Source organism: Anser brachyrhynchus (genome assembly GCF_964034855.1).
Source record: "Anser brachyrhynchus genome assembly, chromosome: 2".
Taxonomy (NCBI): Eukaryota; Metazoa; Chordata; class Aves; order Anseriformes; family Anatidae; genus Anser; species Anser brachyrhynchus.
In genome coordinates, this window is record NC_137695.1 from 128,709,573 (window position 1) to 128,734,594 (window position 25,022).

Below are 25,022 nucleotides of genomic sequence, written 5' to 3' on the forward strand. Positions count from 1 at the left end.
ATTAATCTGAAAGTTCTGTAATTTAAAAAAAAAAAAAAAGTAGTAAAAGTTATGAGAAAAGTTATGGGTAGTAGCTACAGGAAATGTTGCAGGACCCTAGAGCTGTATTTAACAATTCTAAAAGAAAAGTCTTTGTAGTGTCAGTCTTAAAAATAACTCCAGGAATGTTTTTTGTGTTTCAGTTTACAGAATCCTCCAGGAAGCAAGGCATTCAGAGTATTTGCTGTTGTTTGAGTCTAGCGAGAAAAATGTAAAACAGGCAAGTGAAACCAGAGCACTTGGAAGAGAATAATAGAGGCCATTTCTTATAATTTCTAAAATTTGTATAAAGCTGTAACATTCTTGTACAGAATATATATACTGCTTTCCACCAAAAAAGTTTAAATTACATATATATCTTAATGAAAAAAATCTGTAAAAGTAAACATGGGAGAAAAATTCATTTGAAAATCTATATTGATATATAACAGTATTTTGAATCCTGTGTTAATTATTGCTATATTTTCTTAGCAGTTACTCCTATACAGTTAATTCAAAGCTCATAAATGTTCTGTTCTCTTTATCTGAATATGATATTGTATGGTGCTTTATATATGCCACTAACAGTAACCTTAAAACTATACCATAGAGAGGCCTGAGTTTTTATTTCCAATGTACATAAAAGAAGCCATCCCAGTAATTCAATATAATAAATCATGCCTTAAAGTGAAATGAAAATATATATAACTTTTTGATGATTTACAGTAGCATTAGCCATGCAAGCTTAAATGAAGAGCTAGACTGTTTTCAATTTCACACTAATCGTAACAAGTACAAATACCTATTTTAAAATAAAATAGAAAATATGGAGAAGTCCTGGGTCATATTAGTATGTTTTCCTCTAAAGAAATATTTCTATGAGAGTGGGCCATTCATGTTTGTTATTTCTTAAATACTTTAAATAAAACATTTATTGGATGCTGGTAAGCTCTTTAGTTCAAGTACCCAATTCATTTATGACCCAGTCCTTCACATGTATTCACCTACCTTGAGATGGGAGATTGAGTGAGACATGTATAACCTTGGAGGATCTGAGTCTAAAAGAGAATTTTCATATTGAGAAGTCAAGTTACCTGAAATTAAAGAATAAACCATCAGATCTGCAGTACAGTTCTGCGCACATATGTGCTTTACTTCTACCATGTGACTCATTCAATTTACCAAAATTGGGTTTCAGTAAAACCACAGATTTATACACACGTTTAATGATTTGTAAGCTTGAGGGCTTAAGATGTACATGGTATCCGTATACTATACAAAATTGTGAGGGTAAATGTTTAAGAAAACGAAAATGGTAACAAAGGCTAACCTTGCTCCTCATGACCTGGCAAATACTCCTGCAGGCCAGGAAGTATAGTGGTACGGAGCCCAGTGACAATAATGTCATTTGTTGCTTCACCATTTTTAAAAATTCATTTATGGTGAACAGCCTTGTGCATTAATTTTACCATATTATGGTATATGAAGAACATGTAACGGTGATACTATGTTTCTTTCTATGAAAAGTGTATTGTGCTTTAAGACTGAAAAGCTGTTAAACTATTTTTGTTATTTTTTATTTCTGTTGTTGAATTTATTTCCTTTCAACTTGTAAACTGATTCATATTCTTCATATTTCAGAATATTATATTCTGCCTTCTGTTTTGCTACATGTACTACCTCATGTAGTTAGGCAAGCTCTGTTAGTTTTTTAATCTGTTTTGAATAAAATTAATTTACATAGTAAGAGTATATTTGACAGCCATTATTGTTTGCTCTGCCTCAAGAATTAAAAATAGCAAACACAAAGTTTTCTTTTTTGCCGAATTAAATGTTGCAAGTTGTAGGACCAAGCAGTAGACATAATCTGAAGTTTTGAAAGCTGTAGAGGCAGCATAGGTACACAACTTCAATTAATTACATTGGGAGTTTTATGAAGTCTTCCAGTCATTTTTCAAGTTCTGGCCACGGTATCTGGGAGCAGATTGCTTTGTCATTTTAATGGGCAACTCTGTCAGAAGGTGACTGTGAAAAAACAAACAAACAAAAAATGCCACCTTTTTCCAGTTCAATATAGCTCTTTCCTCTTCTGGTAAATGTTTATAGTGTAAAGTGTTTCTAGTTACATTTGTTGGAAGCAAGCACTTTATCATATTGCTCATTCCTATTTTGCCTCATAAGACTAATGGTCAATTTGGAAGTTCCGGTTGGGATATACGTTTAATTGGTGAGGGAGACAAAAAGTCTTTGTGTAAACCCCGCTTTTTTTTTTTTTTAAGGTGGTGACAGGGAAGAGAGCCATTGTAAGAAGTTTTGTATAGATTGAGCAGTACTATCATTAACCACTGTTCAGAAATGAAAACGTAGTATAAGTAGACTATGACTGTGTTAGGATTCCAAGTCACTCAAAAGCTTGCACCACCGTGAGATTAAAAACAGCAAAATAATAACACTGTTGGAGTTATCAGAACATAAAGTGGAATAAGGCCACTTCTGAAATTAAGGGGAAGCGTCTGAGAAAGACAGTTGAAACAAAATAATCTGAAAACACTCATCCTTTGTTTTCCTCAAAAAACCTTTCCTCACAGGCAGGACACTCTCTTGGCTTGGCTTTGCAGGCCAGCAGCTCCTACTGGTGGGGTCCATGGTCCCCACCAGTTGCCTTAGGATGCCTTGGGAAGTCTGTTGGGTGCTGCAGAGCCTCTGTGGTAAGCCAGCTCCCTGCTCTCTGATCAGGCAAATAAGATGCTTCTCTTTCTTTGAACAGAGCAGTGCCTGGTGCTGGGGAAAGACAACAGTCACATTTTCAGTCATAACCAAAGCTTTCTCCCTTTTGGTATATGGGTGAAGGGGGTCCTAGGTGGAAACATGGCTACCATACCAAATTTCTGCCTTTTTTCCTCCATTTGTTTGCCTAGACTTTTTTTGTTCTTCATGTCTTTTTTGCTCTTCTGCATGTCTTTGCTTTTTGTCCTCTCTCTCATCTTTAAAGTCTAACCTGCATTTGCTCGGAATTTCTTTGCAAGGGGGACAGGAGTGGACCCTTGACACCAAAACAACAAAGTCAGCACTTGGTGAATTGGGGGCTGCTTTTAGTGTATGTAAGTGGTTGCTGTGAGCAGCTCTGCTAACAAACACAGTCACAAGAAGAAAGGGAGGTGAGTAATTCTTTCTCCTCACATCTGTTGCACATACTTGGGAGCCCTGTTACTTTTCCACATGCAATGATTCTAACGTATCCAAATATAAATCCCCAGATAACTCCAGCTTCTTGAGAAATTCTCTACTAAGTGAACTATAAATAATGGGTCAAGAAGTAGATATTCTGAAGCAGTTGTACAGTGAGTGAGAGCTGCACATTATTTTTGTCTGCACCAAACCAACTACATGCCAGATGGTCACAGCTAATTCACAGAAAGCTCAAATGAGGAACTAGCAGTATTAAAGAACACATTATAGCATAATGAAAAAATGTAGAAGAAAGTAAAATTTTAAATGCTGAAGAATTGATTGGTTAATCAGAAACTTAGAAAAGGATGGTATCAAAATTTAAAAAGGGCGTAATCTATAAGAAAGTAGTGCCTAATTCATGCTATTCATAATTTTTAGCTTGCTTCCCAGAAAAGACAAGTAAGTAGCCAACAGGAATAATTACAACTGATTCATAAAAATCCTCTACCACTAAATAAATACATAAATAAGAAGCTGTTTTAGTACATTGATATCTGCCATTTATGATTTTGAAAGAGCTAAAATATTAAGAAATGTAAACCTGCTAAGTGTCTGATGACCTCTGTAAGCATCAATTGAGGCATTTCTCTGCTATGCTGCATCACTTCTGGATGGAGTAGCTAATTTCATAACTAAACAACAGTTAGTATGAAAGCAAGGTGGTATGAAAAACCCAAACAGGTAATTATTTAAAATTCTTTAAGAGTTTTATCTTTCTGATAGATGTATGAGAATACTTCAGTTTAAGGGAAGTTGGAACCCATACTCATGCCAACAGACAGCTCATGGTACTAGCTGGACATAAACTGAGGAAACTAAGAAACATTTCCTAAACATTATGGATAGTGAAGAATTTTAGTGAGTTTACAGACTTACCTGTGTCCTATTTCTGTGCAGGGGACAGTCTGATCTAGAAATTATACATGAAGTATTTTTGGAATTAAGCCTGAAACACAGGCTAGGATAATTTGTTATCTAAGTTTGTGCTTTCTTAACATAAAAAGTTACAAGTTTTATGTCAATGCTAGACTGAGAGCTGTGTATGGATTATCAGCTGATTTAAAAGAAGAAAAAATAACATCTGCTTTTTTTGCCTGTTTTGGCGCATATGCTCAGCAAAATGCACGACACACTATTTCCTATAGCAGATATGTAACCAAGTTACTCATATAAACAAGGTCTTCTGTGTGGCAATTGCATTTGAAGTATGTTTTGAATTTGACTTAAAACTCAGATAAGCCACCTTCCTGTTCATACACAAGGGAAGGCTTATTTCCTGCAATTTCTGTAGGCATATAAAGGGTCAGATTTAGAAATGTAAATATTTGGAAGTTATAAGGATTATTCATACAGTGCAATATTCTGCTTGTAAATTTATATAAATACTGTATGAAATACTGTACTGTCATGCTTTCTGTCTTAAGGCTTTTCATAGCATCTGTGGAACTCCAGGGAATTAAACAAAGAATGAAAAGCCTGGAGAGTTTTGTTTCATTCACTGTATAATATGCATCTTACAAGGCTTTAGATATACAGATGATAGCATTCTTTAGTTTTTAGAAAGTTGCATATGATTTTTTTATGCATCACCATTCTGTGATGATACTGTGCTTCTATGATGATTTTATAAAGATATACATTGTGCGTATGGGAGAAGTACTCATACTGTCAGCCTTAGCTTTAGCTTGTCTTTGCAGTCAGGAATAAATGATTAGTATTTTAAATATGGTCACTATTTATATTTTTATATTACCTTTATTAAATGACAAGTCCTTGCCATGTACTATGGGACTGTGAAAACGAAATCAAATGTGATTCCTGCTCCATGTTAACACAGGATGATAATGTGACACCTGAAATTTACCATCAGTTGTTCAATGATACATCTTAAATGTTTTGTTCATCTTAGCCTTGTTGCTGGAAAACAGATGACCACATCATAAAACCATCATAGCATTTTGCAAAAAGTAGTAGTAATGAGTTTTAAATTTTCAGAAGCTAGCAGTACCAAAAAGCTCCCAGTCAGACCAGCCTGTTACAATATGTCACAGGAAAATACGAGAGATCAAAGGAGGAAAGTAAAGAGCATGTGAACGAAGCGGCCTGTCATGGTGCTCCTTGTTTTACTATTCACATTGATTTCTGCAATAATTACTCTAGTTACTCAATTCAATATTTGCCTCCAGTGCTGTATCAAATATTGTTTTTGTCTTCACTAACAATGGTGTGATGTCTGAAGGCTTGCGGTGAAATTGTTGGTTAAGAACTGAGATATATTTGCCAAACAACATGAATAAATTTGCAATACTGTATTTTATGCACAAAATACTTTAGTTGCCAATGCTAGTAACTCTTGGGCTTTTAAATTTACTAATTTCATTTAAAGCATAAGCATTGTAATGAAATAAAAATGTCGGCACATGCTGACTGTGAAATTAGTCTGTTCAAAAAAAATCAGTTACTTCAGCTGACCAGAAATTGCTGTAACTAAAACTAGTATTATTAGCAATAATATTCTTGAAATTTTATTGAATATAAGACTGCTTATGCAGTCTGAATTGGCTTTTAGAAGACATTTAACAAACTTTATTTGGTGTGTTTGCAGTTATTTCTGAATGAATGTTGTTTATGAAGACAATATCCTTTTTAGGAGTATGATCTTAGAATAAATGCAAGAACTTGCATTAGATTTGCTTGTGTATCTTTTTGGAATTACTTCCAAAGGCTTAGTAACTCCACAGAATTTGTAGTAATGCTAATCATTCTTAGTATTCTCAAGAAACAAAAAGTGCTAAGAGGTATCATATCTTCTAAACTTAGCCTACAGTTTGAAAAACAAGTACTTCAGTTGCTTAATTATTCACTTAGGCTTGTTTATATGCAATGTAAATAGCAAGCTGGCTTTGACTTGTCATAAATTGCTGCTACTGTACATCCCAAACACAAATTGGAAACAGATGCTAAATAAATCTCCCTATAGTCAATTCAATCTTCATTCCTTATTTATCTGTTAAAATCCATCTGTTTCTTGGTGGTGGTGGGTGGTTTTTTTTTTCATAGTGAAAGATCATGTCTTCTGAATAAGCATTTCTTTTATTGTGTCAGAATGACTCCAAGATTGTTGGGCTGCAGGCAGCACTAAACACAGAAACAGAGCAATCGTTTTATGCAAAAGAACTTAGTCTCAGATTTTGGATTTAGTCCAGTTCTGTACACAAAGAAGTACGTTGTATGAGTTGATTTAGTGCTTGCTGTAGTGGAGGTGATAGTCCTACTCTGGCATGGCTATAACTGAGCCAAGGAATAGTTTTGTGAAATGCTCTGAGCCCTTCTCTCTTATCCAGGAAGAATTATGGGGTAAATTAGATCAGTTTGCATTTTTAAAATAAAGGAATAACTAAACAGAAGGCTTTGGTGTTTTACTGGTAAAGACTTGCCATTCTGCTGCTGGTTGAGGGTTTAAGCATGTTATATCAAACATATCCAGTGATGTGCAGATTGTGCCAATGCAATGATTTTTTGCTTGGCACTAATGTTAAATCAATTCATATTTGGAAGCTTCTCTTCCAGCAGCTTCAAAGCCCACATCATTTCAAATCAGTGTTCCATGAGTTACAAGTCAATTATTTTGTAATTTGTAATTATTTTGTAGTATGTACAGATTTGTCCTAGGAATGAAGAAGTCACATGTGGAAGGAGATTTGTTGTTGCATCTACTACACCATAAACATATTGTCCATCTTTAGTGCTAATGCTTCAGTTCAATTTGTAATTTGTATTACAATCCCTGGAGAAGTGCAGTCCAATCAAAACAACTAAAATAGCTGGAAGTAAGGAAATAAGGAAAACCACCATTTCTACCATGGTCTCTCAGAAGACATTTGGCTATTAACCTTCTTACATCAAAACAGAATAACTCAGAACCACTCCTATAAAAATTGCAATCTATGACTCCCTAGAAGGCTATTTCTAACCTAGCTTCTTACTGAGCACTAGTCAACAGCATAGACAAAGTACTTAATGTCTCTTGTAATATACTAAATAACTTAATATCCATAGTCTGACATAGAATTAGACTTTAACAAGAAAGATAAGACTAGTTTACAGCTAAAGGCTAGAACACCTGAGGCCTCAGAGTACATGAGAAATGCCTCTTACAGAAAAGGAGGACAATGTGGTATATTAGAAGACAAACTTACATGTCTGTATCTAACACATGATCCATGAGTAGAGCTGGTAGATAGTGCTACAGTACAAAGAATAAGTCTAAATAAAGATTGATTTCAGTACTTTAAAACTTTTGTGTGGTTACTACCTCCAACAAAATAACCTTCAAATAAAATTTCAAAGCTAATTGGTTTTTCTTAGATGTGTGAAAATAGGCAAATACCAAGGATAGTGAGGCCAAGAGGAGAGTTTGTCTGTAGTTTGACTGGTAGGTGGTAGGATCTTGCGTAGGTATACTATTATATGAATGCTAATCTGATGCAAATGATAGGGTTCACTCACATGCCCCAAACTCCCTGCAGACAGTTTTCCAGTAAGCTTTGTTCTATATGCAAACAAATCAGTTAAATGAGGGTCTGTGTGAGTTACAATTAATTACCTGTTTCGTGGGATTGGCAGAGGAAACTGACTTGCACAGACTTTTTGCAAATATGGCTCTAAAGTTATTTAGCGAGAATTGCAAGGTGAAGTAAGAAATATTCATTGAAGGTTCAGGGTGCTCTTGCCTCTTTGTATTTCAGAAGTACATCTTAAAACTGCTCATAAAACATCTATACCTTTCAGAATACTGTAATGAAATTAAAACTACTGAAGAATTGATATATTTTTTAGAACTGCTTTAAGCAGGTCAAATTCTTCAGAAAACAGAACCAAGTGTTCAGTAAGGAGAAGACAGGATGGAGGGTGGTTTGTTTTATGTTGCCATAGAAGGATTCCTAAATTGCGTAGGTTAGTTAGCAGGTACTGATGAGATCTTCTAAATGGAACAGTCATCAAGTTTCCCTTAGTTTCTAGAACTAAACAGTTTATTATTTAAGTTTGAAGATAAAATGATGGGTTGGCATCTTAATATTTTGAATTAATTAGGAAGGACTTAATAATTAACTTAAATTCCTGTAGTCTGTATAACTGAAAACTCTTACCTTTGCTTTATCTCTGCCATTTACTTCATTGATCAATAAAACCATGTGGTACTCTCCAGACACACAAATTCCCAGACACCAGTGTGTTGGGAATAAAAATCCAGAGAATATTAATTGGTAAAGAGTTATAAAGGATGTAATAATGTGTGGGTTACCCTCACAGTGCAAGGAATGCAGTTTGTGTCCCCAGAAAAGCAAGTTTAAAGGACATAGCTTATTTCTTTCAACCTACCAACAAAACGGTATTGTGTTAGGTGTTAGCTGGAACACGTATTATGCAGTACAACTTCTGGTTTTGACCCTGAAGTTACTAAAAGTATCTCCACAGTTAAAGTTGCTACCCAACTCTCACTCTCATAACTCATGGCTAGTGACAGAAGTGACTGTAAAATAAAGGTAGTGTCTCTCCTCCCATCTAACCCAGATGCTTTGAGTCTCAGCAAGAGCATAGATCCCTCTTTTCCTTCCTAGTCAAAAGTGGGAGTTACAAAGAAAGAGAAAATCTTGAGAGGATGTCTGTGGTAATACTGCATTGCACAGCGGGACAAGAGGGATAGCAGACTCCTTGCAGGGCTCTGTCACTAGAAATGTTCATGTGAAACCAAGGAGAGGGGAGGGAGGGAGGGAGAGAGAGAGAGAGAGAAACCACAAGCGTGTTCAAGCTTGCTAACAAAGGAAGGCATCTTCAACACAGTAACAATACTGATAACTGAGAGTTTTTGTTCACATGCAATTAGCAAACCATATTATGTAGTAGTCAAGCTGTTTATTATTAGAAAAAATGCTGAAAATTTGATAAATGAAAGATTGGGTTATCTTCTCAGTTAAACTGGTGTCAATCAGTTAGAATAATCCCAATACCTGTGATACTCCTCAAACACGGGGATAAGAAGAGCTCTGCTTTTCCAAATTATAAGAATACTTCTGAAAAAAGCAATGTGTTCACTAGATTATTGCATCATCATAAAATTTTAGCTATGTCAGTGTTTCTAATGAAAGGAGGATCAGCATTGCCTATTCTGAATAATGTCTTATCTCAGTAATAGATGTTTTAATAAGGAGACACCTTTATAACAATGTAGCTAATCAATGTCACTGGGACATTCAAGTCTAGGATGATCAAAGAATCATGCAGTGGTTGACTTTGGAAGGGACCTCTGGAAGGCCATCTGCTCTAACCCCCCTGCTCAAGCAGGGACGCTTAGAGCAGGCTGCCCAGGACCAAGGCAAGGTGGCTTTAAAAGATCTCCAAGATCTCCAAGGGAGATTCCACAACCTCTCTGGGCAACCTGTGCTAGTACTCAGTCACCCACACTGTAAAGAAGTGTTTCCTGGTGTTCAGAAGGAACATACTGTGTTTCAGTTTGTGCCCCTTGTCACCACTGAACAGAGGCTAAACTTTCTGAAGTTTCAATCAGCTCATTTTTGCAGCCTGTTCAGGTCCCTCTGGATGGCTGCACAACTATCTGGTGTATCAACCATCCCTCACAGTTTTGTGTCATGAGCAAAATGTACTCTCATGCTGAGGGTACACTCTACCCCATCATCCAGCTCATTAATGAAGATGTTAAACAGATTTGGACTCAAAAATTACCCCTGTTTACTGGCCTCCAACTAGACTTTGTGCATCTAGAGACCATCACTCTTTAGGCCTGGCCATTCAGCCAGTTTTTGGTCCACCTGACTGTTTGATCATCCAGTACTTCGCTAGCTTCTCTGTGAGGATCTTATGGAAGACAGTGTTGATATATTGACAGAAAGTGTCCTCTTTATGCCTTGTCTTTAGTGCTTCCTATCAGTCTGCAAGTAATCTGCCCAAACTGTGGCTGTAGTTTCATAAGTTTCATGCAGAGATTAGTAGAGATACGATGATGTTTCTCATTCTATAGGTGGAGACAGTCTATGTACATATTGACAAACAACATTCTTTATATTATTCTACAATTATATTTCCATATTATTCTCCACAAATAAAACTTTCAGTCTCATCATATGACTCTTCTAACTGGGTATATACCTGTGACCTTCATGTAGCTCTAAAGAGTGTCTCCAATTTCCACTGACAGGAGCCCAAAAACCCCACTCGAGAACATGTCCTTTATGAAACGGGACAGTCTGCTGACCAATTTTGTTTTTTTTCAAATGGGTGTAATTCAGCCTTGTAATTACTGGCAGATCTCTTCAGACCCTAAGTGTTCTACCAGTCTATTCATAGCAATTTACATCAGCAGAAGGCTCAACTCAGATTTAATGTAAAATTGTGAAGCCATTTGCAATACAATGAGATGAGATAATATGCTGCAAAAAGTAAATTTTTTTCTACATTAGCTCCACAAACAAGTCAGAGAGATTTGAATGTGATGAATGAACTGATGTAAGAAAATATTCTTTCTCTGATTTCCCTGGAACAGTTCTGTGTGGAACAGAGGAAGTGAAGCATTCAGGGTTAGAAATGTTGTAGGAAGTGGCATGAATTATAGAACATTCAAAACAATGGGAGATTATTTCAGAGAAAAAAATATAACTAACAAAGGGTATACAGATTATTCAAAATACTTCTGTTGGAGGCAGATTGTTTACTTCTGTATAACATATGAATAACTGGCTCTCATTTTGCTTTGAACAGACCAAGCAGGACTGTTCATAATCCTATGAATAGGCTTAGTCTTCTCAGATCTTGCTCTATTTCCTGCACTATACACTTTTTCTTGATAGTCTTATCACCACGCTGTTTTCTGGGGGTTTCTATGCTATGATCCAGTAGTGTATTGCCCTCTGAATACCATTTTTTTTTACATAGCAAGCTGACTAATCTTGGTACCTCCTACTTCTATGAATAGCATTAATGCATGAAGACAACAGAACATCTTCCAAACAATGGTGAATTTACTTTGCCCAAAGGAACAAAGCAGACAGGGGAATGAATTCACTGTCTCCCTGCCTAAGATACTTCCTGGACCTGCCATTTCCTGCCTTCTCTTCTCTGGGCTGTTCTCAGTCTTGGTATGCCCGAATCTTTTGCAGGTGGAGTTACCACCTTTGGCTTTAAGTCAGCCTCTGTGCTTGATACAGCTGACAGCTCTCTTGACCTCCTTCCTTGAGAGCAGAAATGCCCTAGCAAAACGAGCAGGGTTTCTTGGTTTCAGCATTTAGTAAAACAAAATCTGCTAATTTTACTGTCATGTAGGGAAGCAACTCCATGGCCCATTGTCCCATCTGTTTTCAAGATTTCTGTCTCTATCTTGCTTCATTTTCCACTTTGGTAAATGTATTACTCAAGAAAAATAACACCAACATTTAAACGTAATGATTTTAAAAAGCTCAAGCCAGATTTTCAGCTGGTGTCAATCAGGCCAGCTCTCTTGACTTCAAGGGATATTTGCTAATTTATACAAGCTGATGGTGTAGTCTACATTCTTCAAAAATAAACAGAAAATAAACATTGGCAAAGCTTCTTAAAAGGACATCTAATTCGGATTCATAGTCTGTCACCTCCATAAACTTATACACCAGAACATGCTTGGCTTCCTGTTCCTAGGCTCATTTCCTGGCCAACAACACAAAATGGTAACACAGGAAGCAAACAAGACCCTTTTTCAATTGATGGTATTTTGAAAGATTTACTACTAATGAAATAACCATTTGATATTACCTGATTATACAGTAGAGCATATCAGTTCAAGGATGGGGATTTCAGGAAACAAAGCAAGAGAGAATTTGATTTGCTGCATGGATGGGATAGAAATTCTAGCCTGCACCATGGAGCCATTTTACTGTCATTACTTTTCTTTGCTTGTGAGAGAGGAGCTCTTTCGGAAACCCCTGCAGAGCCCCCCGCGCACAGGCTATTTATGTGGGCTGAACGCAGAGCCAGAATTTAACCAAAGCACAGTAAAAATAATGGATAATGTAAAACGCCAGCTGCTTAGAGCAGTCTCACACAAACTAATAGGTACTTGTTTTTAAAGGCATAAGGGACTCATGTTGAGTCAGTTCTCAGTAATATTTTGCCTGGCCCCAAAAGCATCCCAGATCCCATAGGAGTTCTCTTATTTTTCATGTGCATCTAGTGAATATGTATGGAGACCGAACAAGGACTTCTTTAAATTAGTTGTGTGGATTTAGTCTCTGCTATTATTAGGTGAAATGCAGATTACATCCTATGATTATTTATGAAACTGCAAAATCTAAACCTCTCACCTATAGCACAGCTTCAGAAATACTCAGAGGGAAGATATACACGCCTTGTTTCCCATTAGTTAGGACAAAGTCCAGTGATGCAAATGATCCAAAAATAACCTTATTCAGCCAACAATGGTGGGGTTTTTGTTTGTTTGTTTTGGTTTTAAATAGGTACTCATATGTATGTCTTGGTTTATCATGTTCTCTACATTTAGGGACAGATTTTCTAAAAAGTCTAATTTTTGGATTACATGTTTTTAAAGTGCAGGTGATGACATAATATCAGAATAAAAGAACACCTAATATACCTAGTCCTTTGGACAATCCATCGCTCGTTCATGCAATAGATGTGATCAGAGTTATTTTGAAAACCTAGTCATTATAAATGCATCCACCTGGGTAGAAAATAGCTACACCCAATCATGCACATATTTAAATTGCAGTAGTGAAACTAACAATGTGATAGTCATATTTTTCCTTGTTCATTTCCATCAGCCTTTATTGGCTATATAGTTTTTATTGGTAATAGCAAACCACTATATATATACACATATATATATATAATATTATTTATTATATATATATATGTATATATATTTAAGCAGAAAACATTTAGAGGTGCATAAGAGAAAAAGAAAAAATGAAAATCTATCTTTTTTATACTGGCAGCATTATTTCTGTATTAAAATGTGCAACAAACGTTGCACTTTCTATTGTAGTGAATTAACCACAAACTCATGATTTTCTGTTACTGTGGTTGTTCCTATCAGGAATTCTCCCAGTATTTTGTAAACAAATTTTGGTCTTCCTGTTATTTACAAAACTTCACTGTATTTTTATTCTATAACTAACTTTCATATGAGACAACAGAAAAGGAGAATAATGATAATGAGTCCTGAATACTGATGTACCTGTGCGAATGACCTTCACAGCAGATTGACCTGATACTTGAAGTGAATTTTCATTCCTTAAAGTTACAAAGCTCAGGAAAATGCAGCATTGCAGTGAAACTCAGACTAACAGTTGTCATCAGGAGTTGTCTCACACTGCATTATAACACTTGGCATGTGTGTCTTAGAAGATAATAGCACTCCACAACTCTTTAAGTATTGGCATATGGAACAGGGCTGGGGAGCCAGCAGGCCAGTTTTATAGGTCCCTCCTCAGCCAGGAACAGCATCTCTGAGGTTATGCCAGTCAACCTTAACACCAGGCACAACTGAAGGTACAAGAAAATATGCGTGCTACAATCCAAAGATGAACAAAGTAGTTGACAGATTTAGAGACAGATATGCAAAAATGGGGGTGGGGGTGGGGAGAGGGGTTGTAGTGATGGTGGAATTACGGCTCTTTATACTTTTGATCTGTTCCAGAAGGCAGTCCATTAATTTCATGAAGCTGAAAGGCTGTTAGCCTTTTCCTGTGGCTCTCACAGATGGGTTTTATACAAAATTTTACCTCTGAGCATTGCTTTTCCTGAGTGCCGTCTGCAGCTGGGAATCTGTCTCCCCTTTGTCTTTGGCTTTTTATTTTCATTTTTTTCTTATTCCTTCCCTTCAGTCCCAAAGATTTCTTGTGATTCATGCAACATAATACTTGAGGTAGCTTAACACTTCTCTTGAGAATTATTGATTTTCCTCACCTGACTCAGAAATGCTGCTGTTCCTTGGGAATGGATAAGCAGAACCATTTTCTAACTAGACATTAAATAAAAGATAACAATTGTCCTAGCATTAATTTATTTGAAATAAACCATTTGCCCACTGTTGAAAACTATGCTGTCATATACTGAAGTGTTTTTCAAATCTCAGTAATAAGTTTGTACATGGAATATTATAATTTATATAAGCACTATTAACCATCACATTTCACAGAATCACAGAACAGTGAAGGTTGGAGGGAATCTCAGGAGGTCATCTGGTCTTGGTTGCCCAGGACAATGTCCATATGGCTTCTGAAAATATTCATAGCCTCTCTGGGCAACCTATGCTGGTGCACAGTCATTTAATGCAAACATACACTGGAAAACAATGTATGCTGTCTTTGTTCAAGCGACAAAAACATTACAGTAACTAAAACACTCTGAGGTGCTAGTGGGTTTCTAATGGACCACCCCAAAACCTAGGTTTGAAGGATACTGAAACACTTACATAAATGTAGAAGTTAAATACAATGACAAATATTTTTAAGATAATTAAGTTGCTACATAGCTTAGGTTTGAATAAGTATTTTAAAATACAGCTTTACTGCAATTTTTAAAAATTCCAATTCACTTACCTATATATTCTTTTGTATCTTCCAAGAAATAAAAAAAAAGAAATTACAAGATATTTCATTTTTTTCCTTACTGTTACGAAATAAGATGCATCATCAACCCGAGGCTGTCACACAGCTGGCATAAATCAAATTCAAAACAAGAGTTTCAAATCTGAGGGCAAAACAAATAAGAGATTTATGATACTTTTACTCAACTTATGACTCACTTTCTCTATATTTGAGGTGTGGCTAAAAATTGCACTTTTTTTTTTAACTTGAAAAATAATCCTGTATTTTCTCATAATGTCCTTTGTTATTAACATAATTTTACTTCCCCCCATTCTTTAGTATATTTTTCTTACTTCATTTATTGTTTGAACTTTTGCGGTGCTCCCATAATGAGATGAAAGACCTTCTTTAATACCAAAAATATACATACACAGTAACCATTGAACTTTCCTGACTCTACTGGTGGTAACATTTCCAAAAAAATTCTGTCATGTTCATTAGTTATGGCCTACCACCCTTAACAACTTTTTCATTAAACTGGTTTGGATTTCTTTTATTTTTACTTTCGGGCTTTTTTGTTTGCTTGTTTTGTTTGTTTGTTTTGTCTTGTTTTTCCCTCAGATGCTTTCCATCACATTTTAAATAATTCCCAGGATTCTTCCTTCCAAAGTTTAGTAAACTATATAGGTTCAATTTCCTGTGAATTGATTTGCTGTGGCTGAAGTCTCTCAGTGGACATATGAAGCAGGATATCATGTTTTCTTTTTCTGATTGTCTTTACTTAACTGGATTTAAAAAATGGAACTTGGTGGAGTGAATTAAAGCAGTTTTCTTGAAAGGATTGCAGTGTTTTGAGTCAGATGATGGAGTTAGTGAGACAGAATTTTATTTCAACTTGCTAGGAATGTAAGGCAGAATATCTGATGTTACAGATACACTATATATCATGTGGCTGTGCTGGACAAGACTTGTGATCAAATGTGCTGGTTGTTTGTACTGTTTTCCGCTATAGGAACCCTTTTAAAACAGCTTTCGGAAGTATTTCCTTGGGCAAAACTCAACTGGAATCTGGAGACTTGAATTCACTTCAGGGTATCTCTGCATGCTCTGGCTGGTCTGTCCTCCCCCCTGTATCTCATCCATTTTGGTTCTATTATCATAGGACTAATATCAGCCAGATAAAATAGCCTGAGTAAAGGAAGGGAGTTATTCTTGTATTTCTGCCTTCTGTGACATTGCCTGCCCCTACAGTATGCCCTGGAAAGATGGATGGGATTTATAGGGAGCCTGAGCTTAGACTATGTTTGGACTGCCAGAAAGACAATGTACTTGCAAATACAGTGCTGTGTACAGTGCAGGCATAGCCTACTGGTGCCTGTCAGGGTGTGGATATAGAGCACTAAGGGTCTCATTTCCTTGTCGGAAGGCTGAAGTTTGTTGACTTATAATAAGGTATATAGTCACAGCATTATTTCAGATTGGAAGTTCTGTTAAATTCACAATGCTGATCCTATTCTTACAAGAAATACTTGAAATTAGTAGTTTTCATTTGCCAGTTCTTGCAAAATTTATATTTTGACTTTTGAAATATGGCATGTTCCTTAGCATTTTGTTTCCTGCAGTCATATGAATTTGAAAAATTCAGAATTGTTTTAAAGAAAAGAAAGCTGCAACAGAAAGAAACAGCTGAAGTTCTGCCTTTCTGGATAAGTATAAATAATGAAAATCTGGCAGATATCAAAAATCAGTCTGCCTATTGAGTATTCAGTGTCTAATTTTGCTTCTTTTTACACTGATATGTTTTCATGGAGTTCTGATTTTTACAGGAGTGAACAGAATAAATTAGGTCCTAAAAATTCAATTAGAGATTCCTCCTTTATTATAAATGCTTACCTCATTATTCAGTATATGAATATTGGGTTTATTTATCAGGTTACCCTCACTTTTTGTATTGTTGATGAAAGTAAATACAGAGGAGGAAAAAGAAAAAAAAACAACAAAAACAAACATACAAACAAAAAAACACATTTCACTTTAGTGAGAGAACCCTTAGAGGACCTTAGAGGGAGTAGGGCTAGAGAGTACACATTTTGGGAAAAAAAGACAAGTCATAGAAAGCTCACTATCTAGGATTTAGAAACAGTTTCCTTATAAAGACAGAAATAGCTATGAAGCTTCTAAATAGAACCTTTTCAAGAATCCATTTCAATTTGCATTTAATGGAGAACCATACAAGGATTACCAATGTTTTTGTGCAGGTATATATTTGTATATATCTCTTAAAGACAAAAATTGTCCTGCTTGAGAAAAAACTAGTTCATGATCAATTTTGGAAAACAATTTACTTTTTTTTTTTTTTTTAATTATTAATATTATTTCAATTCCTACCTATATTCCCATGACATTTGTTTTTTTCTAAAAAAAATCATCACCCACAAAGTTTTTGTCCACATCTCGTCATTTATCCCTCACTATTTGGAGGCTTCTGAAGGGGTAGTCTAAATTACATGTGATTGTTTCTTTTGCCATAGGCAGTGCTTTCTTTTTATTCAGATGTATAAGCAATCCATTTTAATTTTGATTTTGTTGTTAGCAGCGTTGATGAAAATAGAATCAAAACTACAAAGTTGGTATACACAGCAAAAATGGCTTTATTAATATGAGAGGTAAAAGCAAATGAGCACATTCCAATGTAGGCAAAATCATTTGTCAACGCAGTGAGATAAATCTGCAATAAAGTTTGAGGAAAAATATATATGGTTGCTTTTAAAATAAACTCTATCAAATTTTAAATTTTATACAGAACAAAACTAAACCTGCAGTTACTGTACAAACTACTGGTTACTATTGAAAAAAAATACTCAAATCAAAATGCATTCTGAAGAAAATAATGCATTTAAGTTAAAAAGAGTTATAGTTTATTGGAATTGTGATAGTTTTTACAACTAATAAAAGATTTAATGTTTTAAAAATAGGTTGCAGAATTGCAGATTAATTAGTAAAAACACAAGAAGTAGGAGAATATTAGGTGGAATGCTAAATATGAAATCAAAGTGTATATGCTTTAACCTGATGCTTACATGTTTATATCTATCATCCCACCTTAATCCTCTCTTCTTTGGAAGCTGCATTTTTTCTTTCTTTCCACTCAGAATACAATACTTATGTCCACTGACAGCTTGTTGAAGCAAAGTTTAATTGGTTACAACAATACTTATCTATTGAACTGCTACTATCTCAATATAATTCTTACCCTTATACCAGAAAGAGATGTGTGCTTTTGGTTTAATCCAAACTACATTCAATAACTTTAAAAGCAATACCTCAAAAGATGTTTGGACTGGAAAAATTGTGCCCATCAGGAATTTGAGCCAGTAACATTTGAAGACACACATTCTCTTACATAAGCATATTAAGTTCCGCAGTTAAAAAAGACATCCTACAGTGCTAGTGATGGCAGCCTGTCCTGTTCCACCATTCCAGCCAGGAGCCAGGCAGATGAGGGGCACCAACAGTCCCAGCCCTTGGCACTGGGCACCTCTTGGGGAATGGGGCTGGGCCAAGGCCACGATGGAACATGGGCCCATGGGTAGGTCTGACTCAGTCGTGCCCATGGCTGGCAGGCTTGGGCTGTTGAGTACTGGAGACCAGCCCGTTGTGATCTCACTGGGGCAGTAATTCTGGAGGCTGAAATGGGGTCTTGGACCAAGAGCAGGCTGGGGGACTGTAGTGGGTTTATGTGGCAAGGTTTTTGATAGGGGTGGGGGGGACAGATGGGGGGGATTCTTCTCTGAGAAGAATCCAGAAGCTGCCCCGTGTTAGATAAAGGCCAGTTTCAGCTGGCTCCAAAGGGACCCGCCGCTGGCCAGAGCCAAGCCAATAAGTGGTACTGTTTGTGTCTCTCTGAGAGCAGATCTAAGAAAGGGGAAAAAAAAATGCTTTTTGACAGCAGCTGGGAGAGTGAGGATTGAGAGACAGCCTTGCAGACCCCCAGGTCAGTGCAGAAAGAGGGCAGGAGGTGCTCCAGGAACACAGCCGCAGTTCCCCTGCAGCCTGTGGAGAGTCCCCTGGTGGAGCAGGCTGTCCCCCTGCAGCCCATGGGTCCCACATGGAGCAGATCTCCACGCTGCAGCCCGTGGAGGAGCCCCCGGTGGAGCAGGTGGATGTGGCCTGGAGGAGGCTGCGGCCCATGGAGAGCCCCTGCAGGAGCAGGCCCCGGGCCGGAGCTGCAGCCCGTGGAGAGGAGCTCATGTAGGAGCAGGGGGTCTGGGGGGAGCTGCTGCCCGTGCGAGACCTGTGCTGGAGCAGTTTGCTCCTGGGGGATGGACCCTGTGGTACGGACCCATGTTGGAGCAGTTCTTGCAGAGCTGCTGCCTGTGGGCAGCCCCCGCAGGCTCAGTTCAGGAAGGACAGCATCCTGTGGAAGGGACCCCATGTGGAGCAGGGGCAGGGAGGGACCATGAAGGAGTGGCAGAGACGAAGTGTCAGGGACTGACCGCAGCCCCTATTCCCTGTTTCCCTGCGCTCCTCTGGGGGAGGAGGTGGAAGAGGGTGGATGGGGAAAGGTGTTTTTACTTTTGTTTAGCTTTGTTTGTCACTGCTCTAGCTTAATAGTAATAGGCAATAAATTTTACTAATCTCCCTGTGCTGAGTCTGTTTTACCTGTGACAATAATTATTCAGTTATCTCCCTGTCCTTATCTCAACCCTTGAGCCCTTTTCTCCCCTTTTTCTTTGAGGAGGGTGAGTGAGAGAGTTGTTGTGGTGGAGCTCGGCTGCCCAGCTGAGTAAAACCACCACAGGCACCCCAGGGGATGGGCAGGGGCAAATCTCACTATAAGCTGCAATACAGAAGTCGTCTCATTGTTGCTACACTAGATGTACTATGCCTTGCTCCTCATTAAGCATTATCAGGTTGGGCACGGAGACAGTGTAGTTGCAGAGCTTCTTGTCCCATGGCAGCTTTCATCCCATTATACCAGAACACAGGCATGGTGCTCTCAAGCCTGTTTCTGCAAAAACACATAGCTGTGTGATTGTGCACTAAAGGCTATGGGATGATGAAGGACCAAGAAAAGGCAATGAGCTGATGGGCAGCTGCAGCAGTTTCAAAGTGCAACAACATTAAAGCTGAAGTGACTTTTTTTTTTTTTTTCTTGCCACAAGAAGGATACTCAGTAGAAATGAAAAATTTAAATAGCATACTTTTCAACAAAATCACCTACAACTCAGAGGTGCAGTGTCTTTGGAGACTGGCTTTTCCAGTCTATGCCATGGTTTCTGCAGAACACCATTTTATAATGAGGATGTCCATTGAGAAGTCTTATTTCTGAAGCTGAAATGAGTATTTTGTTAAAAGGTACATATACTTCATGTAGGACTAAGAAAATAATTATATATATAAATCTACACTTCTTTCCTTCCTATTCCTCTTATCGTAGAGTCATAGAATGGTTTGGGATGGAAGGGACCTCAAAGATCACCTAGTTCCAACCCCTCTGCCATAGGCAGGGATGCCTCTCACCTTCCACCAGACCAGGTTGCTCAAAACCCCATCCAACCTGGCCTTGAGCACTTCCAGGGAAAGTGCATCCACAGTTTCTCTGGGCAACCTGTTCCAGTGCCTCACCACCCTCAGAGTAAAGAAATCTTCATTCTATCTTCACTCCAGCCTCATTTAAGTTATGATAAGTAGGATGCCTATCATGACAAAAATCTGTAGTCCTGTTTTGCTGAATGTATTATGCCATGAGAGATGTAATTATTTATTTGAATGCAAAAATGTTAGGTAGTACAGCAGGTTGTTCTTCAGGAGGGCTAATCAGTGTCAACGTCACGTTCAGTTATCAGAAGCAATTTTATTTCTTAAATGCTCTTTGACTCTTCCCTCAATGTAAAGTTTTTCTTTTGAGTAAAGTTACCCAAAAAGGATTTTATCTTTTATATTCTGGTCTATAAAACGTAACAGCCCCCTCTAATCCTAATGAAACTTCCATAAAAAGAGCCGTATATTACCAGTAATGTAAACAGGAGACAAATTAAACACTTAACTATTAGTTGTTCTTTTCCCCTCTTCGGTACTTTATTTATAATGTACCCTATAAATATCTAAGGGTGGAGAATGTCCATTAAGCAGACATCTACCTGTGTTCAGCTGTATTGCTATGCACTTCTTAACAAGCCAGCTACTGAAAAATCATTGATATTCCTTTTCAGATCCATAGACCTCTACAGACATGGTACTGTTCACCAAACATTTAACATGATCTTCAGGAAAGAAGGGTCAATAATATTGTCACATACATTCATTTTGTTATAGTAGGGTTGGCTCTCATCCATTAAACACATAATTAAGAACCATTTTTCATTAGTATATCTCGTTGCAGTCTAGCAAATAAGAAGTATACTTACTGATTACTGTGTTTAGTGCCTGTTTCAGAGAACTTTTATAGAGGAATGCTGAGCATGCAATATCTGTTAGTAAGTCCTGTTTGTGATAAAAGATTATCAGAAAATTATTTAATGCTTCTTATTTAATGGCAAGGTCTTTGGAAGTTAGTCGATAATACAGCAGTTACTGCATTTTGTTCAAATCATTTTTGAATGGTCCAAAGTAGCAGTCACGTTACTAAATCGGTCCTTCAGACAGTGATGTGAATACTTGGGGTGGGAGTCATTGTGGAGAATTGATTAGCCTGAGAGGTTTTAGTGGTGAGTTACTGCTAGTTAATGGAGATGCTCCAGCTGAGAAGCTGATCTCTGCTTTTGATCCAGGCACTTAAGACACGAATTTAAAATCTCATGGGTAGATAGAGAAACTTAAGATTTCTAATGTGAATGTCAAAAATAAGGAATTTAGAACAATACTTGGGCAACTGAATGGTTATCTCAGCATTCACAATTGTTGCACACTGGGTGTTCTTTGTGAATTTTAATAAGAAAATAATAAAGGATAAGCAAATCTGAATAATCTTTTAATTTTATTTTACTTTTGTATTGTTGTTTTGTATTGAAAAAATGCCTAATAGGTTCTGGCCACCCAAGTAGTAGGCCCTGCATTAAAATTTCACAAGAAAAAAATCTTGCCTAGACAACATCAGAACTTGTTCAGAATAGATATCTTCTCTATTCACGAGAAGAGCACAAATTTCTATTCTTATTTTCTCAGATTTCTTTGTCATACTTGATTATTTAGTTGATTATAGGAGAATGCTGTCTGTCCAGAATAAGTTATTCAGACAGTGTGTCATGATAGTTTAAATTTTTATAAAAGTAATGTCACACAGGGCATATCTATGTTAGTGATAGAGTGCAGAGATAAGTTATTTTTTGGTGTGAATTTGCCTTGAGGTCTTTCTGTATGCACTAAAGTGTATTAGTGGTACTCAGAAAGTGCACCCTCTGATGGAACCAAGGTTGATACCATGCATGTATCTAGAATGTTCTGCTTGCAATGTGTACATATTTATTTATTTATTTATTTTCAGCAATCTTCTCGCTATTGAAATATGTGTGTGAACTAGAGCTGGCAAATAACATACATTTCATTGCTGGTAAATGTACGATGTAGAGATTTGGTCCTGAAGCCACAATTGACATTACTAAACCAAACCAGTTGTCTTGCACCATTTGAAGAGGTAGACATACACAAAAATTATCAATGGGGATTGTATCTTCTGTGATTCTTCATATGTGCCTCCATTTTTTCCCTTGAAGACTTTTCAATAAGTTTATTCGGACAATAGTTTAATTGATCATGCACTGCTGATGCAAAGCACAGTTGGACTCACCCTCCATCGTACTGGATTGTTATAATACAATTAAATGGCGACTTGGAAAGATAAAGTCAATTCCTGGATGAAATTAGCAACCAATACTGACCCAAGCAAGACAGAAGTAAAGTTCATGATCAAAGGACATTCCATTAGAATGGGCAGTTCTCTTCTAACTACAAAGAAGACTAGGCCTAAGTTTTCCATTTCTTCAGCTTTGTAAAGGATTACAGAAATCCAGGAAAATCAACATCAAGCGTAAAGCCTTTAGGATTTGAAAAGCTCCATCTAATTGTGAATGCTGCTATATGTAAATCAATGACAAATACTGAAAGTACATCGTACTTATCCTCTGCTCTCTACATTGGTTGCAATATTTTAAAACAGGTTTATGGAACTTCATTTGTATATTCTTACCTATAAATCCAAGACAATTTCCCCCTAGAAGGGCATCTCTAAAGCACAACAACAACAACAACAAAATGCTACTGTAACAAAGGAGTACTTCTCTCTGAAAGAACAAACAACAAAAAACAGATATTAATCACAGCTGATGCTGATCATATCACTTAATGCACAACTGGAATATGCTTGGATACAAGGGGGAGGGCATCACTATAGAACCTGTTTGAAAAAGAACAGAAATAAAAGAATTAATCACGTAGAGTTCACATTTCTTAGGTGCACACTGAAGATAACAGGAAATTGATTTTTCTGTGTGATTTTTTTGTGCAATTTTGCTCAGAAGTCACCTTCAAACACTAACCATCATTGTTTATGACTTATACTTTGTCATATAATTTTTAATAGCCTCTGCTCTTGTTTTGTCAACAGCTTCATTTAGTAGCTGCCTCATTACTTTTCAAATTACAGGAGAAAGTAATTCAATTTAGTGAAAGCTACTAGCACTTTGAAGTCAATATTGATGTAAAGCTGCAGGGGAAAAGTAACTAAATTTAATAAAAGCAGCAGTTCCTAAATTAAGCTGTGTGGCATCTATGCTTTTAAATTGTGTTATGCTTATTGTAGATGTAAAATCAAAGATATTTTTCAAGTACGCACCTGGATGTTATCTCTGAGATAGAAAAATTCTGAACAAGGCACAGCAGTGCTGTTTTTTGTGGGTTAAGTTTCTAGATGGGATTTAGTTCATCTGTGAAACTCATATTTTATAGTAACATAATTGCTAATACAAAAGGCCAGACAAAGTTGCCTCCAGGAGAAATTCACCCCTGTTTAGACACCGAGCATAAAGACTGTATTGCTTGCACTACTGGGCTTAAAGAGCAATACAATAATCTGTACTCCTTTTATTGTCCTTTGAACAAAGGTGAGCAACGTTAGCAGAATTCACCTCATTACAGTTAAAGGACATTGTAGATTGGAGAGGACAATCAAACTGTAAAACTTTGCCTTTGCCATTTGCCCTTTTTATAATCATGAAATATATGCTAAAACATCATTGAAATCTTATTCATTCCGTAAGAGGAATGAAAGAAATCTTATATAGAACTTTCTTCATGCAGCTCCTTCACATACTGCCAGTACTGACAATTTTACAAAGGCAATCTTCCACAGCTTTTTATGTATTTCTTTGACTATGAGCAAACAGATTCTAGGGAGAGAAAGAAAAGTTATAAGAAATAAATTAAAAAAAAAACACAACTATTTATTTAAATACCCTCTGTGAGACTTCCTTATATTACTCTGCATATATCTCAACATAAATATTTACCTAGTGACTTACATGCTTGTTTATATGTTTTTATATAAAATAAAAATTCTAAAACCAGTTTTTTACATCAAAACATTTTTTTCTTATTTGAGAAAGAGGAAGGAATTTTGGCTTTTGTTGTTATTTCTTCTGTCTGTTTCTGACATTATTGTACTATCTATGCCTTGGAAGAGTGCCTTTACTCATTTTGTACATCTGGTAAAGACTGATAAGTTCACTTCTTAAACCAGTTGGTTTTGGTATTCTCCTATGAGGATTTACTGTATATTTTAAATGTGTGTGTTGCAAAATCAATGTACATTCAGCTTTGTTTAATAAATTCATCCTTATCTACAACGATATGAGGGTCCAGAGCTATTACATTGTGTTATCAGTTCTTAGGTGGGACTTAAGTGCTTCTCTGGCCTTGAACTAATTCCCTTGGCACAGTGATGATGAATGTCAACATATTTCTAAGCAGCCTAAGCAGTTGATATGGATGTTGTTATTTTGATATTAGTACTGCCTCTGTATACATGTAATGGTGATATGATTCACAGAACTGTAATTCATTTTAAACATTTTCTACAAGCTCCGGCTTCTCTTTTGACTTCCTTGAAATAGCTTTTGATTATTTGGGGCATAAAATACTTCAAAAAAATACACATATCAAGCTATACATTTCAGGTTA

At 36.7% G+C, this 25,022-nt stretch overlaps 1 protein-coding gene across 4 annotated transcripts in view; it reads left to right on the forward strand.

Moving 5' to 3' along the window:
- Positions 1 to 24,691, forward strand: part of CRISPLD1 (cysteine rich secretory protein LCCL domain containing 1) — a 66,528-nt gene extending 41,837 nt beyond the window's left edge. For 3 of the 4 annotated variants that reach the window (XM_080581637.1, XM_080581636.1, XM_080581638.1), the window contains one exon: positions 183 to 24,691. In XM_080581637.1, the coding sequence (XP_080437763.1) occupies positions 183 to 234 (52 nt within the window). In that variant the 3' untranslated portion in view covers positions 235 to 24,691. The remainder of the gene's footprint in view (positions 1 to 182) is intronic. The other variant, XR_013947116.1, reaches the window with a different exon arrangement.
- Positions 24,692 to 25,022: the final 331 nt, after the last annotated feature.